The sequence below is a fragment of the Pteropus medius genome, unplaced genomic scaffold (genome assembly GCF_902729225.1).
Source record: "Pteropus medius unplaced genomic scaffold, Ma_sr-lr_union100, whole genome shotgun sequence".
In the NCBI taxonomy this organism is placed as follows: domain Eukaryota; kingdom Metazoa; phylum Chordata; class Mammalia; order Chiroptera; family Pteropodidae; genus Pteropus; species Pteropus medius.
Window position 1 is genome coordinate 64,463 of NW_024355521.1, and position 16,388 is coordinate 80,850.

Here is a 16,388-nt window from a genome sequence, read left to right on the forward strand (position 1 = left end):
AGGTCGGATTTATGCTTTAAGACCACACAGTTGCTGTGTGGAAAAGATGGTGAGGTGGTGAGGGGTGGAAATGGGGAGGCCCACTCACGAGGCTTTTGCAGGGGCTGTGATGTGAGATGACAATTGTCTAGACCAGGACATCAGCGGTGGGGACGAAGAGAAAGTGATGGATTTGAGTTATCTTTTGAAGACAGAATCAACAGGGGTTGATGAGCATTGAGGGGCCTTTGTCCATGTAAGCAGGATCCCATAAAAAGCAGAGGCGAAGAGGACAGACGTTGGAATCAGACAGACACTTATTTAAGCGCTGGCTCTGCCATGCATTTGCCAGGTCACCTTAGGAAAACTACTTGAAGCTTTGCTGGCTCAGTGTCTGTGATGTCTCAGGGCCCTTGGCCTATACTTCCAAAGCTCTTGAGTGTGCACTCACTATCCACTTGCTGAGATTCTAACAGTACCTTGGTACTACGTGGCCCAGATATGGGGAGTAGAGGGCAGCCCAGGCGACTACAAATTGTGCTGCAGGAGGGGAGAAACAATGTGGGCTTTAGGGACCAGGAATTTGAGACAGAAGGCAGGAATACTCTTTATTAAAGGCCGTGTCAATCCCAGAGCATATCTTTGGCTGAGAAAATAAGAGGCTGAAAAACTGAAGGATTCCTTTGGAACCCAGGAGGGCCTTTGCGTTCTCTGGGCTTCACTCAGCCTGGTTTTCAAAGCATCATCATCCTCTTCATAATCATCACCCCCTTCATCTTAGCTAACACTTAATGTACTCTACTCTGGCCAAATGCTTAGTACGGCTTTTATGCATGAAATCAAGTGTGTCTTCTAATTCCCCTAGATGGCACAACAATGAGAACTCGGCCCTTGACATGGGTTTCTGGGACTTGGCAGTCCCTACTCCCCTTCTCGAGAGGACCTGGGTGGGATGGGAGCAGCGCCCACGGTCAGCCCCAAGGGCTTTCATGGCTTTAAAATAGAAACTCTTAGACTTTGCATTTGGAGACACGTGCTTAAAAACTCAGCTCTGCCATCCACTAGTGGTGTGACTTCAAATTCTCACTTCACCTTTTTTGATTTTTACGTTTCCTTGTCTATGAAATGCAAAGAATAACACTCATGTCATAGTGTGAAGATTAAACGCGATGGTATTTGTACAGACTATCACTGTGCCTAGTACTTAGGAGGTATGTAACACCCCTTCGTTCCCTTTACTGGTTTTAAGTCTCATGCCCTAGCTCTGAGGACTGCTATTTCTCAAGCATGTGCAACTGACCCATAACCATCTCCATCATCAGCAAACATGCAACCAAATTTGGCTCACCAGATTTGGTTTTTGTAAATACATTTTATTGAAACATAGCCATGCTCACTTTTTATGTACTTATAAAAGCAGACTTGAATAGAGGCAGTATGGCCTGCAAAGTCTAAAATATTTACTAATTCGCCCTTTAAGAAAAAAGTTTGCTGACCCCTAATCTAATGCATACAGAAATTTAGTGTTTGCAAAGATCGCTGCATGTATTCCCTCAGCTGAGCTGCTAACAACAGTTGGTTGAGGTATGTGAAGTTGACTTGGCTCCATTTTAGAGATGAGGAAACTGAGGCTCAAAGTATTTGTGACTTAAACAAGGTCATATAGGGGAGGAGGAAGGAGAACCCACATCTGATTTTCAGGCTAGTGCTCTTTCTTCTGCCCTGTGCTGCCTCATGGGGGTTTTGAATATTTCTTACGAGAAAGTCAGTTGGCACATTCTCTGGTCCAGTCTCCCCTGGGACTGGTTGGTTGCATGTGACAAAAAGCTGGCTATGGGCACAGCAACAGCTGGGCACCTCAGTACCATGAAAAATGATGAAGATCTAGCTAGCTGAGGACTTATCTGCTTAATGATTGCCACTTTTATTGAACTGCAGTCTTTACTAGACTGTCATGTCTGTCCACTGCTGTATGTTAGAGCTCAACACATTGCAGATGCTCACTAAATGTTTATTGGATAAACTAAGTTAATTATAGTCCTGGCAATTATCAAGTCCTCATCCTCTGTGACTGGCACCTGGTTTAAAAGACTCACCTTTTCTCCAGAGAGAAATCCTTAGTCTAGCTAATACCACCATCACCACCCATGCAATTATCCATACATCTGGCAGATTTGTCCTTTAGTCTTCTCTCCAAATTTATTTACCAAGTCCTGTTATTTTAGATCTTAAATCCACCATCTTCTCTAGTCCTATAGAACTGTCTTGTTCAGACGCTCATCATCTGAAGCCTGAACTGTTTAGCTACCTTCTTACTGGCTTCAGGCCTCCACCCTCTGCCCTTTCGGAGCATTCCTTGCACTGACTGGGCCCCTGACTATGCCTCCAGCCTCATCTTGCTTCTACCCCGTCTCTCCTCTGACTCGGCCACACTGAGCTACCTGAAGTTCTGACAGTGCCATGCCTTCTCCATCGCCAGACCTTTTCACATGCTGCACTTCCTGCCTGGGAAGGCCTTCCTCAACTAGCCCATTGGCTGCACTTCTACTGTCTTCCAGATGAAGTTCAAACATCACTTCTCTGGGAAGCCTTTCCTAATGCTTCCTGAGATAGGAGACTCTTGCCTTTGTGTCCATGCTGTGATTATAGCACTTATTATATTGCATTGTATTAAGTGTTGTTTTTCCATTCTCAGCCAAGAGCATTTTGTAGGCAGAGTCTGTGTCTGACCCATCATGGATGCCCTTCACTCAGCATAGGGGCTGGCCTGAAGCATCAGTCAGTATCCAGTGAATCCTTGCAGCTCTCAATTCACTCCCACAGTTAGGCTCTTTCACTGTCAGGTGGCTATTGGGGAGGGTGAAGCCGTTCTTGGCAGCTTTCCTGATCTGAGAGAAGCGAAGAGCTTCTAGTAGACTTCTGTTACTGTTTTCTTCCTACCTGATACCTTTTTCTTTCTAGGACTACTCCTTCCTAACCTCTGGGGCTATCAACCACAAGGCCTTACCTTCTGTACCACAGGGGTGGCAAGAGACTCAACTAGGCAACTGGAGTGGCCCAACCCCATCTTCCCGGCAATTGGTTCATGGATGGATGGGCAAGGACCCAGGCAGGGTTGGTCAGAGCCCTCTGGGCAATGAATATGGTTATCCTGAACGGATTGCGGAGGATGTGCTCGTTTAGTTGTTCTCAGGATGATGTAAACCTCAGGTTGCTAGTGATCATCTATGCCAGGTATATAGCAGAGTGTGTTAGAATCTCAGCTCTGCCATTTATTGGCTGGGTGACCTCAGGCGAGTTGCTTAATCCTTTATATTTATTGTTGTTTCATCTGCAAAATGGGTATAATAAGAGTATCTATATTTACTTCATGTTGTGGGTATAATAATTGAGTTAATATATGTAAAATACTTAGAACAATTAATATATGTAAAGTACTGATGCAAAGAGAGTGGTCACTAAATATTTGTTTCTGTTACTATATCACTATGTGGGGAGATCTCATCCGAGAACTAGAAAGAACAAGAGAAAGACAGAGCTCTGATAACATTGGGGTTCCTGGATCCAGCTCTGCCTGAAGCTTTCCATTTCTTGTACTTCCCAGTTCCACAAACCCATTAACTTTTTTTGTAAAGCAAATCTGAGTTGTCTCTCTGTGAGTTATAACCCACAGGGTCCTAACAATAAGGTGTAGTGGGAAAAACAGAGGGAACGAGAATCCAGTGAGCTCTCTTTCAGTTTGCTGTTTAAGTTTGGCCAAGGGCTTCTTTTTAATCACATATCCAAAAGGGATGAATAATGTCTGCCCTGCTTCTCTCTTGTGGCTGCTGTCAAGATCCATTTGTATAATGTTTGTGCCTCCAAAACCATCAAGTGTTAAATAACAAAACTCACCAATGACTCTTCACTACATATAAAAGAAGACCCTAACTCTTAGCTTGGCTTTTGCAGGGCCTCCCCCCATGTGGCCCCACTACCTTTGTGACCTTCCTTCTCATTTATGCAGTCCTCTCCCATGTGCACATCCTCTGCTGAGGCTACTGGATTTTCCACCATTTCCCGAACTCGCCTTTGTGTCTTTGCTCATTTGTTTCCTCCAAAGGAAACAAATGATTTTAGGCTCATTTCCACCTAACAAAATTCATCTATCAGAGTTCTGGTCCAATGAGCCTCTTCCAGGAAATCCTGACCCTTCCCTAAGACTCCCTCCCTCTGTCTCTGTGTCTGTATCTCACTGTCTCTCTGTCTCTCTCACTCACACACACACACATACATACAAACACATACGTGCACACAGAGTAGCCGGAAGTGCTCTTTGCTTCTTGTGAGCTTGTAGGGCTCCTTTTATTTAAGTTACTGGTTTGGAGATTTCTTTAATAAGATCTTAACCTCTTGGAGGGCAGGGGCTGTCTTTGTTTTGTTCCTCATTGTACGTTACTGCAGGGATTTAGGGATATAGGGATTCAGAGAATTACAGCTTTGATCAACACCAGCCCAAGGAGATGAGAGAGCAGGTGCATCATCCTGAGCAAAAGAAACAGAATCTTTCCTGGAGTAGGTATGTGGACTTAACAGTAAACCCCACATTGCTTAGTTGTTAGTTACACTGAGCCAATTAGCAAATGTTTATGGTAGAGGTAAAATAGGGTCTAAAACAATGAAAGGCTGCGGACACCTGGAGAAACTCACCCAAACCGCTATGTGCTAGAATCACCCAGTCTCCTGGCTTCACCCTAGTCACACTGCTGCCCACTGCAACCACCTGTCCAACGCCTTCGTTTCCTCCAATGGCAGGTAGCTTGGGAAGGAAGCCATAATTCCCTAAGGGAGAAGAGCACAGGGGGTCATCCAATGAAATGTGGGCAGTGAAAACATGGACTTTGGAGTCAGATCTAAGTCCGACCTGGGTTCTGCCTTAGAGCAGCTGTGTTACTAACCGACCTCTCTGAGTTTCTTTACAAAGAAACTAAGAGGATAATACTCTTCTGTGTTCATGGTTATTAGGACGATTAGATAAGACAGTGCATGAAATGAGCCCAGCATATCCCAGGTACTTCACTGTGGTTGGTTTACTCCCCACTGCAATATTTCTAACTCTTGAAAAGCCTCATAATCCAGAGAGGGGAGGCCAGAGGGGGGCTCACAGTCTGCAGACCGAGCATCTGGAGAACAGCTGTTGCTAATCATAGAGATTTCACACCCACACCTGAAGAGGAATGAAAATGAGGTGATGGCTAAGCAAAAAAGCCAATTAACATAAGCCACAGAAACCAAGGTTACCTTGGATCATATTTATGTCAGATGGATTGATAGGGGCCGCCAGCATCTTCACATGGACATCTGATCCGCCCACAGCAGTTAGCTCCAGGTTCTTCAGTCTAAGCACAAAGCCAAAGAGAGATGTTAATGTCACCCAGGCTAGACAGGGTATCTTTTGCTCAAATCATCTCTCCAAAGTAGGTCAGGCAGCAACATTTTTGAGCTACCACTGTGTGCCCAGGAATTCGGGTTCCGCTAGAAAAGGGTAAGGTGCTGTAAAGAATTAGCACAGGATACAGGTTAACTCTGTCATTAACTGCAAGTAGAAAATCCCTAGTGACCTCTCAACCCCACTGCCCACTCTAGGGCAGAAAAATATTTAAAAACTTCGCTGGCCTGGATTAGCCTTGTATTTTCTAAAACTTGCTTGCTTATCAGAATCACCAGGTATGCTGACTGATACAGATTCTCAGGCCCCAGCTCTGACCTGTGTAACTAGATCTCCAGATAGGGGTACCCCTGGTACTTCTCAGGAACAGGCATAACTGGGAAATCTCAGGCTCCCTGATGGGTTCTCCCCTTATTTGCCTTCTTATAATACACACAGGAAAGAGGAGACATTTCTGTTAGTTGCAGAGGGGGTGAAGGAAGTAGAGAGAGGGCCGTTGTGGTTCAAAAAGAACTCCCTGGGTGACTGTGGTTTACTCCCTGGAGTGATGTCCCTTCCAAATGCGGGCCCTGGTCTGTCAGAAAGGGCACTGGCAAGGATGGAGAGCTGTCTTAGATGTGAAGCCCTACCATGTGACAACTGTGTCACCTTGGGCAAGTTTCTTCCCCACTCTAGGCCTCTGTTTCCCCATCTGTAAATGGGGGTTGGAAGGGGTGGTCTGCACTTGTTCAATCCCAAGAGCCTCTCTCATTTTGAGTCTATATGATAACTCACTTTGCTTGTGGTGGGCCCTAGAAACCATGAGACTAACATCTTTATCCACTGGAACTTTGGTTAATGGGTAAAACCTGCTACAGGCCTTCTCACGGAGGTCCAGTGACAAGGTCCATGTGTGACTTTTGTTCTTTAAAAAAGGAGTCTTTCCAACCAGAAAGCCTGATCAGTGTACTACAGTGGTGGGGCCTCATGACTTTTTATTACCAAATTCCTTTTCTGTCTTTCTCCACACCCCTCAGACTCGTGCTGGCAATGCCTTTCTCTGCCCGAATGTACTTATTAATAATTCTCATTTTTACTTATACTTATTAAGTAATAATTCTCTTTATTTTTACTTACCAAAGGCACAACATTAGGCAACAGTGTCATCGCACTAAACTGATGTAATTCTACCCACTTCCCACAGAAATCTGACCTTTTAATTATACCCGAAGCTCCATTTTGGGCTAAAAGTGTGATTTTCAAGACATCTCTCTACTAATAGTAATAATGGTGGCAGGTTTTTATGAGGTGTTTATTGCACATCAAATCCTGTGTTAAGGGTTTTAAATACATGACCTAAGATGTAACATTCCTGTGGGCAAAGTATTAACATTCCCATTCTAGCAAGTAAGAAATAGAGGCTCCTGGAGATTATGAAATGTATGCAGGGTAAGATAACTGGTCAGTGGCAGGGAGTCTCTACTTTCAAAGTCAGCGCTCTTATTTACTTTTCTCTATATCAGTATCCTGAAATCAGGCTGGGAACCCTGCCGACTGCCTATAATGACCCCTGGGGATTTGGGAACCCCAATCTGGGAATCCCTGTACCAGATCATGACCAAGGTGAGGGAGGCCATGCCTCACCATGATTGAGAAACAAAACAAAACAAAACAAAAAACAAAAAATAGAAACACTACAGAAAATGGTTAACCAGGAAAAAGTTGATGACCAGGGCAGAGAGAATAAAGGGCTTTTTTTTTTTCTTTTTAGGTAAATATTAAGGAATGTATATTTTTATATATAGCTGGAGGAGGGCGAGTCTTTGTATAATTATTGTTTGAGTGGTTGTCAGTGAGGCATTCTGCTAAGTGCTTTCCATACTGGCTTTCTACTATTATTCTGATTTTATACCTGAGGAACAAAGGCACAAAAATGGTAAATAACTTGTTTAAGGCCACCAAAAATAGTAACTGGCTGATCTGATGTGAACCTGGCAATCTGATGCTGGAGAAGCCAGATGGATAGTGGCTCACCCCAGACCAAGCAGAGGGCAGCAAGGTGAGTACCAGCCAGCAGTGGTGTGTAGGCTTGATCCTTGCTGGGCTGCCATGGGTAGGAGGAAGGGTCAGCAGCTCCCTAGCCTCCCCTGTAGACTAAGCAGGGAGGCATTCTGTGAATGCATGTGTAAGTCTGCATTCCAAAGAAAAATCCTGCTCAGAGTACAAGGACTGTGGACTAGTGGCCTCTTTGTATTATCTGTACTGCTCCTCTCTTGCATTTTGACAGATAATCAGAGTTTTTCTATAAGCCGACAAAGTCCATGCACTTAAGCTAAAGACAATTTTTTTCTCTGCACATTTTCCATATGCTCTTGCCTCAGCTCAGAATTTTTCTATAACTTCTCCATAAAGTGAGAAATTCAGTTTACCCTTTAAGAACTGGCTCAAATTATACTTTCCCTAAGACATCTTTTGTTTTATTTTTATTTTTATTTTTTAGGCGAGGCAACCCTTGGTTGACCTCACAGATTGCAAGGACCTTGTCAGCTTACAATGCCTTATTTTTTCTTTCTTTTTTTTTTTTAACGCCTACAGCACCTGGTCTTCCTAGGTGGTCTCCCATCCAAGTACTAACCAGGCCCAACCCTGCTTGCTTCCAAGATCAGATGGGATTGGGCTTGTTCAGGGTAAACTGGTTGTAGACCTCTAAGACATCTTTTGACCTTCCTCTTGGCTCTGAAAAAAAATCGTGTGCTCCATCTTGAGTGTTCCCATTACACAGAAGGGGTGACCAAACCATTTAAGACCATCTTAATTGGGTTCATCACAATGAGGCATGAGTTCACATTCTTTTTCTAAAACTCTTGGGGTGAGATGTACTTCAGAGTGCGGAACCATGTATTATCTATACCCCTCCCCGCCCCATGAGGGCTGGGGAAGTATTCTGTGATCAGACACATTATTTTGCAGCAAAACATATGAATATTCACACTAAGTGGGATGAATAATGGCCATATAGAAACTTCATGTTAGAGATCAGGTTTTGCCTCCAAGACTTATAAAAAAACAAAACGAAACAAAACAAACAAATAAAAAAACAACTGCCAGTTTTCAGAGCTTTTTGGACTTTGGAGTTGAATATGGATCTAGGTCTTTCAGACTCAGTTCAGTGCTCTTTTTACTGACCTTCTAGCTTTGTAGTTAGAATGTGTGGTCTCATGGAGAGCAGAGAACTTTCAGTCTTAGTACAGTGCCTGGGACCAAAACAAAGCTCCATGATTCCTAAAGAAATATGCAAATTATCCAACTTTCTTCTCTAGAGAAAAAATGTGGCATAAAAATGCCAGTCATTTAGGGAACCGGGGTACAGGCTCAAACCATAGGAACTTTGCTATTGAGCTCATACTTGCCCTTCCTGGTTCTGGGCTGTTCAGGAACATGTCCCTGAAGGATGGGTGCAAATAAAAATGGAGATTATCCTTAAAAGAGTTTGGTGTTAGCAAAAACCTATGGCTCTTTTCCTCATAGGAAAGTGCAGATCAAATTTGCAATAAAATTGCACTTCTTAAAAATCTAGACAATCATGGTCAAGATGAGAATATAGGTAGATCTCAGTTCATAGATGAAGAGTAGAGAGCACGGGTTTGAATCCAGCCTCGGTCAGTTACCAGCTAGATAAACCTCAAAATGCTTGTCTGTGAAGTGTGGATAACACTAGAACCTAGTTCACTGGATTAAATGAGTTAATGTACATAAAGCATTTGCTAGAGTACCTGATACATAGTAGATGCTGAAGAAATGGCAGTTGTTATCCGTGGTAAGACTACCCAAGGAAGCCTTTGAAATAATTAGCTGGCTATACTTCTGAAAGGAATCACTGACTCACTGAAATTAAATTTAATTCAACAAATATTTAATGATTGTCAGATAGGGTTTAAATATGAAAAAAAAAATCTGCTTGGGAGCTCGATGGTGTGGCGACTCACACATGGGGGAAATGCTACCTCAGAGGCAGGCTTGTGGTGCTAATGCTGAGAGTTTAACCAGCCAGAAGAAGAAAGCAAACAGTGAGCAGAGGGCTTTGGAAGAAGCAATACCTTAGTTGAGGCTCAAAGGATAAATGGTTTACTGGGTGGGCTGAGAAAGGATGGGAGGCTTTCCAGCCAGAGGGAATGGCAAAGAATCTGACCTGACAGTAGGCCGGGCAACAGGTGTGGGCTGGATTGGAGCCATGGGAATGGAGAGGATTGGATAACCTAGAGTCTCTTAAATAAGAAGCAGCATTGATGTCACTTGGTGACCAACTCCATGTGGGAGAAGTGGAAAGCCTTTGATGGCTCCTGGGCTTCTGGCTTGGGCAACTGGATGGTGAGATGAAGAAAAAGGAAGAGCGGTTTGGAGTGGGTTGGAAGCTTGAAGCAGGTGGCCTGCAGTCGGGTACAGAGCAGAGGGCGCTGACATAGAGAGCTGTGAGTCAGCTGTGTGTAGGTGGAGTCTAGGGTAGTTGGTAAACATATTTTGGATGATGGCTGTACAATTAAATGACAACTAATGCTGACAGTTTCCTAAGCTCTGGGCATCGTGCTTAACATTTTATATATCCGATGCTGTTTAGTCCTTAAAACACCTATCTGGAGGGTGTTATCTTCCTAATTTACAGATGGGAAACTGAAGCTCAGAGAAGTTAACTTGCCCAAGGTTAAATTGTTACTAAGTGGCAAGACTTGACCTGAAACTTGACTCTGAAGCTGAGACTATTGAACACCAAGCCAGCATTCCTCAGCTCTTTGTGGAATTCTTGTCCTGAGAAATATTATTAGGTATTCCCTGGGGTCCAACACATTTGGCAATGCTGCCCACTAAACCCCCTTTATAAGATTCAGACTGCACATTAGAGTCATAAAGAAATCCATGTGGCTTTGTGCGACCCAGAGCTTACAGAGTTAACCTGGCTGGGAACAGTTTTCACAGCACACCAGGTAACTGCCTGTCCCCAGACAACAGCTTGAGGGGAGCTGCACTGGGCTATGACCTGCTCCCAGTTCTCTCCTCTTTGTCTTCTGGGTGGCCTAGCTTTCCGGTACTAGTTGAAATTCACAGAAGTGGGACGGAAGGAGAGTGGGGCAGGGACGAGGGTCTAGGAGATGGAAAGTTGAAGCTGCAAACACAGGTGGGTGAGGGCGGCAGGCAGGCCTGACACATGCTGCTCTCCTAGGGGGAGGTGTGTTGGTCCAGCTGCGTCTCACAAGGGAGACCAGCCCCAGCCTGCCCCGTGGAATGCCATCGATACCACAGACACTGCTGTTCCTGCAGAGTTCTAACAGCGTCGTCAAGGATACCATTCTGCAGAGACAGGAAGGAAAACGGACGAGTCTAAATTCCAGGAGTTGGACCTCTGGTGTAATGATAGCGATTTCTTCCCTTTTTTTTTTTTAAACTCACCAAAGGAACTGGTATTTGTGTTGTGGAGCACAAATGAGGCACCTAAACACAACCTGGCTAGATCTCAAGCTGCTTTCCCAGGATGGTCAAGGCCTTCCCCTGTCTGTGTAATGGCGCCATGCAATTCAGAGGGATGCCACTATCTCCACTCAATAGATCCCAGGCTGGATAAGGTCACAATGGCTCCTTTGAGGCTGCGGCTGCACACCTGTGATGCCATATGAACTACAAGGGAGAAAAAAGCAGGCAGAAGAAAGAGCCTTTTGAGACAGGGAAAAAGAGGCCAGTACTCTGGGGACTGGCTCAGCTCTATTTGCTATGTAAAGCGGGCACTAGCCAGTGCTGCTAAGATATCTTTCCCGCCTTCTGCATTTAATTAGCAACCATTTGTACTTATCTTGCATCTTCCACTCAGTCACCTCAAACTGGTCAATATCATTTTGAGCAGGAGAGAGACAGTCACGGTCCACAGAAACTTTCTCATCTGCTCATTACAGAGCCGAAAATGTGTGACCCATCATAGGGCATTGGGTGAAGATAACCGATATCTCATGTGGCTCTCCCTAGTCTGTCTGCAACCCCCAGGGTCACAAACAAGCTGCCTTCTGTGACTTCGTGAATTGCCTGGTGTGCTGTGTACACTGTTCTGAGATTCGATCGATAATTAATAAGCCAGGCACAATTGGGAAATTGTAAAGGAACGAAGTTATTCAGCTCAGAGCTTTTAACAGCTTGCTCCAACATCCACAGCAGGGGATGTTGATGGCCTCAGTTCGTGGGGTTCTAAGGAAGTCCTGGGCCCTTCAAAGCTCTTCTGTTCCATGTCCCTTGGTGTGCTAGGTGCACCCACTGCCTTTCTGCGCCTCTTCTGGCTTCCCTGCCTCAAAGTAATCTTGCCCTCCTATCACCCAGGACTTTTTGCACAATCATTTTCAATGGAAGGGAATCAAGAGACTTATGGCAACTTCTGGAAATGTCTATGCAGGGTTGGTAAAGATACCTTCTTCCTACCTTCTCTCAATCCCCTACTTTCCCTCAATTTAGATTACCAGAAAGCTTGCAAGCCCCATAATATTCTACATTTGCTGACATATTTGCTTGAAGGGAGCCGCAGTCTCTGTTGCTTAGTTTGCTGAGGCCTAACTCTCCTTGTTACTCCAGAAAGTGAGACTGGACCACAGCAGGAGGCAGACTCCCTGCCTTCAGTTACTTTTGTCTCTTTGACAGGTATGAAGATGACCATGTAGCCCCTGCCTGGCCAGCTGCTGATTATGTAACCAACCAAGAGCAAAGGGGCCCTTAGTGAGATTTTGTGCCCAGGACCCCAGATTTCTAGCCACAGCATAACTCCTTGGAGGCTGCTAGAACAACCACTGGCAAGTAGGCTGTCCAGTGCTTCCTTTGGTTTCATAGACTTGTCGGAGCTGGACAATTGTTGGATCAAAGAAGATTCATGTTTCATAGCAATTTCCACGGCTACAGTATTGAGAAAAAACTCTTGAGGCCTCACCTTGTCTTGGCAGGAAAAAATGTTGTTTGGGGAGAATGGGGTGAAGAGGTGTGTAGGTTTTTAATTTTTTTAAATTAAAAAAAATATATATTTTAAACGCCTACAGCACCTGGTATTCCAAGGCGGTCTCCCATTCAAGTACTAACCAGGCCTAACCCTGCTTAGCTTCCGGGATCAGATGAGATTGGGCATGTTCAGGGTGGCATGGCTGTAGACAAAGGTTTTGAGGTACAGAGAAAAGGGAGCTATGAAGGTTTGTCACTGGCACAGAAGACCGGGGTGGGGGGACAGCATGAATGTTTCTATTTACCACTGCTGACCTTGGTCACCCCTCCCTTATCAAAGAATAACTAAAATCAATGGAGACTGGAGTGATTTCCTCACTGTAATAGTCAGTTGAGACTAGAACCCAGGTTAGTCCCCAGTGACATATCCTGAGCCACAGACTAACCTCGTGTCATCTTTGCTTTTCCTTCTCTGAAATGAAGACCCTCCTACCCCATCCAGGGTGGGAAAAGCCTGGAACCATACCAGAGAACTGCAGGAGCCACTAGGAGAGGGCCAGACAACCATAATAGCTTGGAATTGCACTGGGTGGTGGCATTCCTCCCAGACACTCTGGACTTAGAGGGACAACCCTGTCTATTGTTTCAACTGCAGTTCCTTGGAAGTATGCCTGCCAAGTTCCACCCTCAGAGGCAAGAATGAAGAAACTAGGGTGAAAGAGCTTGGCCATGAACCGCACAGCCTAGTATAATGTCCAGAGGGAAGGTCATGTGCAAGTGTTATGGAATGTGGATTCTGGCTCGAGTTTGAGTCCTGTGACCTCAGGCTAGTCTCAGAAGATATCTTAAATAACAAATATTAAGTAGGCACTTAATATCTGTTAATCAGACACACAATTTTATTTTCCCTCTGGGTTTTTGCACATGCAAGTTCTTCTGCTTGGAACATTTCTATTCTTTCTCTCCTCATACACTGCCCACCTGATATTTTGGGGACTAAACTTAGACTTCAGGCCTTCATAGGAGGCATTCTCTTCCACCCCAAGGAGGTTAGGTACCCTTTTTCTGGATGTCTTTAGCACTTTGATCATATTCTGTCACTTAACCCACTGGACTACAGTGACCTGTCTCCTGGCCCAGAGTGTGAATTCCCCGAAGGCAAAGACCACAGATTATTTGTTTCTGATTCCTCTGTGCCTAGCACTTAGTAGGCACTCAAAGAATAAATGCTGGCTAACTTACTAAATCAATGAATTCTGTTCCCTCCTCTTTCATTTGTTGACAACAATAAAGAGCGGCAAGAGACAAGATGAACAAATAAAATCTCAGTTTTCAACACAGTGCCAAACAGAATGCTAATTTTTTTTTCAAAGTACTAAAATTCTAGTTTAAAACCAAGTCACCAGCATCGAGTTTTGGTTTTAAACACGGACATCAACTGTAAAAAGAAATCCCCTGAGAATAAACAGTGCCCTGCAGTGAGAACTCACTACCTACACAGCTTGGCTCCCCACCACATGCTCCCTCAAATTCCATCTGGCTAAGAGAATGGGTATGTGTCCAAGGACTTCACAGCTTCATTTCATTTCATGTTAGAAGCAGTCAGGTGAGAAAGCCATGATGACCAGGATGCTCTTTTATGAAAACTTCAGGATCCTGAAAAGGGGAGATGGAGAACAGTATTCTTACCATCTTCCCCAGGGTGGGGCTGCCCTTCCTATGAAGAGTAGAGACTTGGAGTCACTTGAACGACCTATAATCTCACCTTCTCTTCTGACCTATCTTATTCCTAGTTTTATCCTCTTCCTCATTCTCGAAAAATATTTGGGACGATTGTCATTATTTATTTAGGTCTATGTCTATATCAAGGACTTTTAATAAAGGGACATCCTAGTTGTGTGATCTTGGACAAATGACTTTCAAGCTTCTTGAGCCTCGGTTCCCTTGTCTATAAGATAGGTATATCCATGACCAAACTGGGTTATTGTGAGTTTTAAATTCCATAACATATTTGGAGAACTTAGCCCAATGCCTGCCACACAGTATATCACAAATGAAAGCTGCTTTTACCACAAGACCCAGAGAATGCAAAATTCTGAAAGGGGACTTTCAGGAACAAAAGGAAAGAGAAAGACATTGGAGTAACTAGGAATTATTTGACAGAGAATTTGGAACTCTGCACAAGGGGCAATGGCCATGGGAACTTCTGAAATTTCTAGAATGTTTGTCACTCTCCCATGTTGTCATTTTCTCCTGCACATTCTTACTTTATTTAGAACAGCAGTTCAACTTTTTAAATGCAAAAGGAACATGTATATAGGCGAGTCCATTTTGCGGGGAAAAGAAACTCTAAGAGACGAGGGAAAAGGCTTAGTAGAGGAGGGAACAGCTAGAATGTTTGGGGGCCAACAGGCCTGAAGAGAGGGACACTCAAAATGTTGACATGAGAACAGAAGATCCCTGGAGACTTTGTTCTGAGAAGTTCCCCAAACCCTCAGACCTGAGCAGACTATTCCTCGTCCCCGCCCTGCTGTTCCCAGAACTCTGGCCCACAGTGCCAGCATCACAAATCACTCCAGTTTGGGGAATGCTCTACTTGAATTCTGGGTAGTTCCATGACCCTACGTGCTGTAACCTGACCTATGTACCTAGTTACGAGGATGTTTAAAGGATTCTTTCTGTGACACTGTGGTTACTCTAAGTCTCCTAAGACATGACTACAAAGAAGAGAATCCCAGTCTCTGGCCTCAGTCCATACATGAACAAACCTGAATCTGGATCAGAAGGGAAAACTGCAATTCTGGAGCAAAGGGAGAAGACTGTCTGCCTGACAGTCCATATCCACGGAGCAATGGTTTTTAACCCTGGTCTGGGCATCAGTTTTTAAACTCATTTGGAGAGTTTAAAAAAATTCAGATTTCAGGGCCATCCTAGACCTACTACGTGTTTTAGAGAGTGGTGCTTGGGAATATGTAGTTTCTAAAAGTGCCATAAGTGACTGAGGTGTGAAGTCCAGGTTGAATACAACGCTTCATGAAAGTATCTGAACTGTTTTGAACTGGGAAATTACTAGGGTTCCACATAAGGAGAACAAGACAGATGTCTTTCCTCCCTAAGTGGCACTTGTAACCAGTCTGTTCCAGTTTCCCTGGTCTCCAAGAGGAGGTGATCAGGAGGCAAATGCACTCAATTGCCTAAGCTTCCCAGACCTTGCCTCAGGGTCCCTGAACATCGGAGACACCTTCCTCATCACCACAGAACTCAATAAAAGGTGCACTTCTTACTGAAGTCAGATACAGATTCAGTAACATTTTGGAGCACCTGGTTTGTGGCAGGTCCTGCACCAGACACCTAAATCACAAGCCTGTGAAGAGGCACTACATAGTTCTTGTCTGGGCTGCACTCCTGGAAAAGAAGTGTTCATCAGAGCTTTACCAGCTCATTGTATCAAGTCCTCCGGTGATTTATTACTTATGAGCAACATACAATTTGGGGCTTATTGACTGATGAGTCTTCTCAAAATTCTTTTAGTTTCAATGTTCTAATGGTGAGTGTGGCTAGGCTGAGCGCAAGACCTTGACTTTATCTGAGGTTTATCCCCTTGGGCTGTCAAAACATCCAGCTTGTCTTTTTTTTTTTTTTAACATTGAAAATATGGAATGCTTCATGAATTTGTGTGCCATCCTTGTGCAGGGACCATGCTAATCTTCTTCGTATTATTCCAATTTAATATATGTGCTACCTACCGAAGCAAGCACTCTAGCTTGTACTTTAATCATGAAAATAATTCCGTTTGCCTATCCTCTGGAAAATAATCAAACTATTTGCTGGGAATCAAAGAGTTGTAAACAAGGGACTGCAGGAGAGTATGCAGATATTTTTGGTGGAGAGCATTAGATTGATCTCAGCTGATAGGCACTATGAGGTATGACTGTTATTGTCTTAATTTTATTTTATTATTTATTATTTTTATTTTTTTAAATTACTTATTCTTATGGTGACATTGGTTAACAAAATCCAGTAAGTTATTGTCTTAATTTTAAAG

General features: G+C 44.0%; 1 protein-coding gene, 1 non-coding gene and 2 pseudogenes across 7 annotated transcripts in view; all 4 read right to left on the reverse strand.

Moving 5' to 3' along the window:
- Positions 1–16,388, reverse strand: part of MECR (mitochondrial trans-2-enoyl-CoA reductase) — a 28,905-nt gene that overhangs the window by 11,047 nt on the left and 1,470 nt on the right. For all 6 annotated transcript variants that reach the window (XM_039858704.1, XM_039858706.1, XM_039858703.1 and 3 more), the window contains 2 exons: positions 5,260–5,357; positions 4,669–4,800 (listed from right to left, as the gene is read on the reverse strand). In XM_039858704.1, coding sequence (XP_039714638.1) covers positions 4,669–4,800; positions 5,260–5,357 — 230 coding nt within the window. The remainder of the gene's footprint in view (positions 1–4,668; positions 4,801–5,259; positions 5,358–16,388) is intronic.
- Positions 7,973–8,090, reverse strand: LOC120599630 (uncharacterized; annotated as a pseudogene).
- On the reverse strand, positions 12,436–12,554 carry LOC120599627 (uncharacterized; annotated as a pseudogene).
- On the reverse strand, positions 15,992–16,101 carry LOC120599623 (U6 spliceosomal RNA). The gene has a single exon (XR_005651945.1). It is a non-coding gene; the product is annotated as a U6 spliceosomal RNA (small nuclear RNA).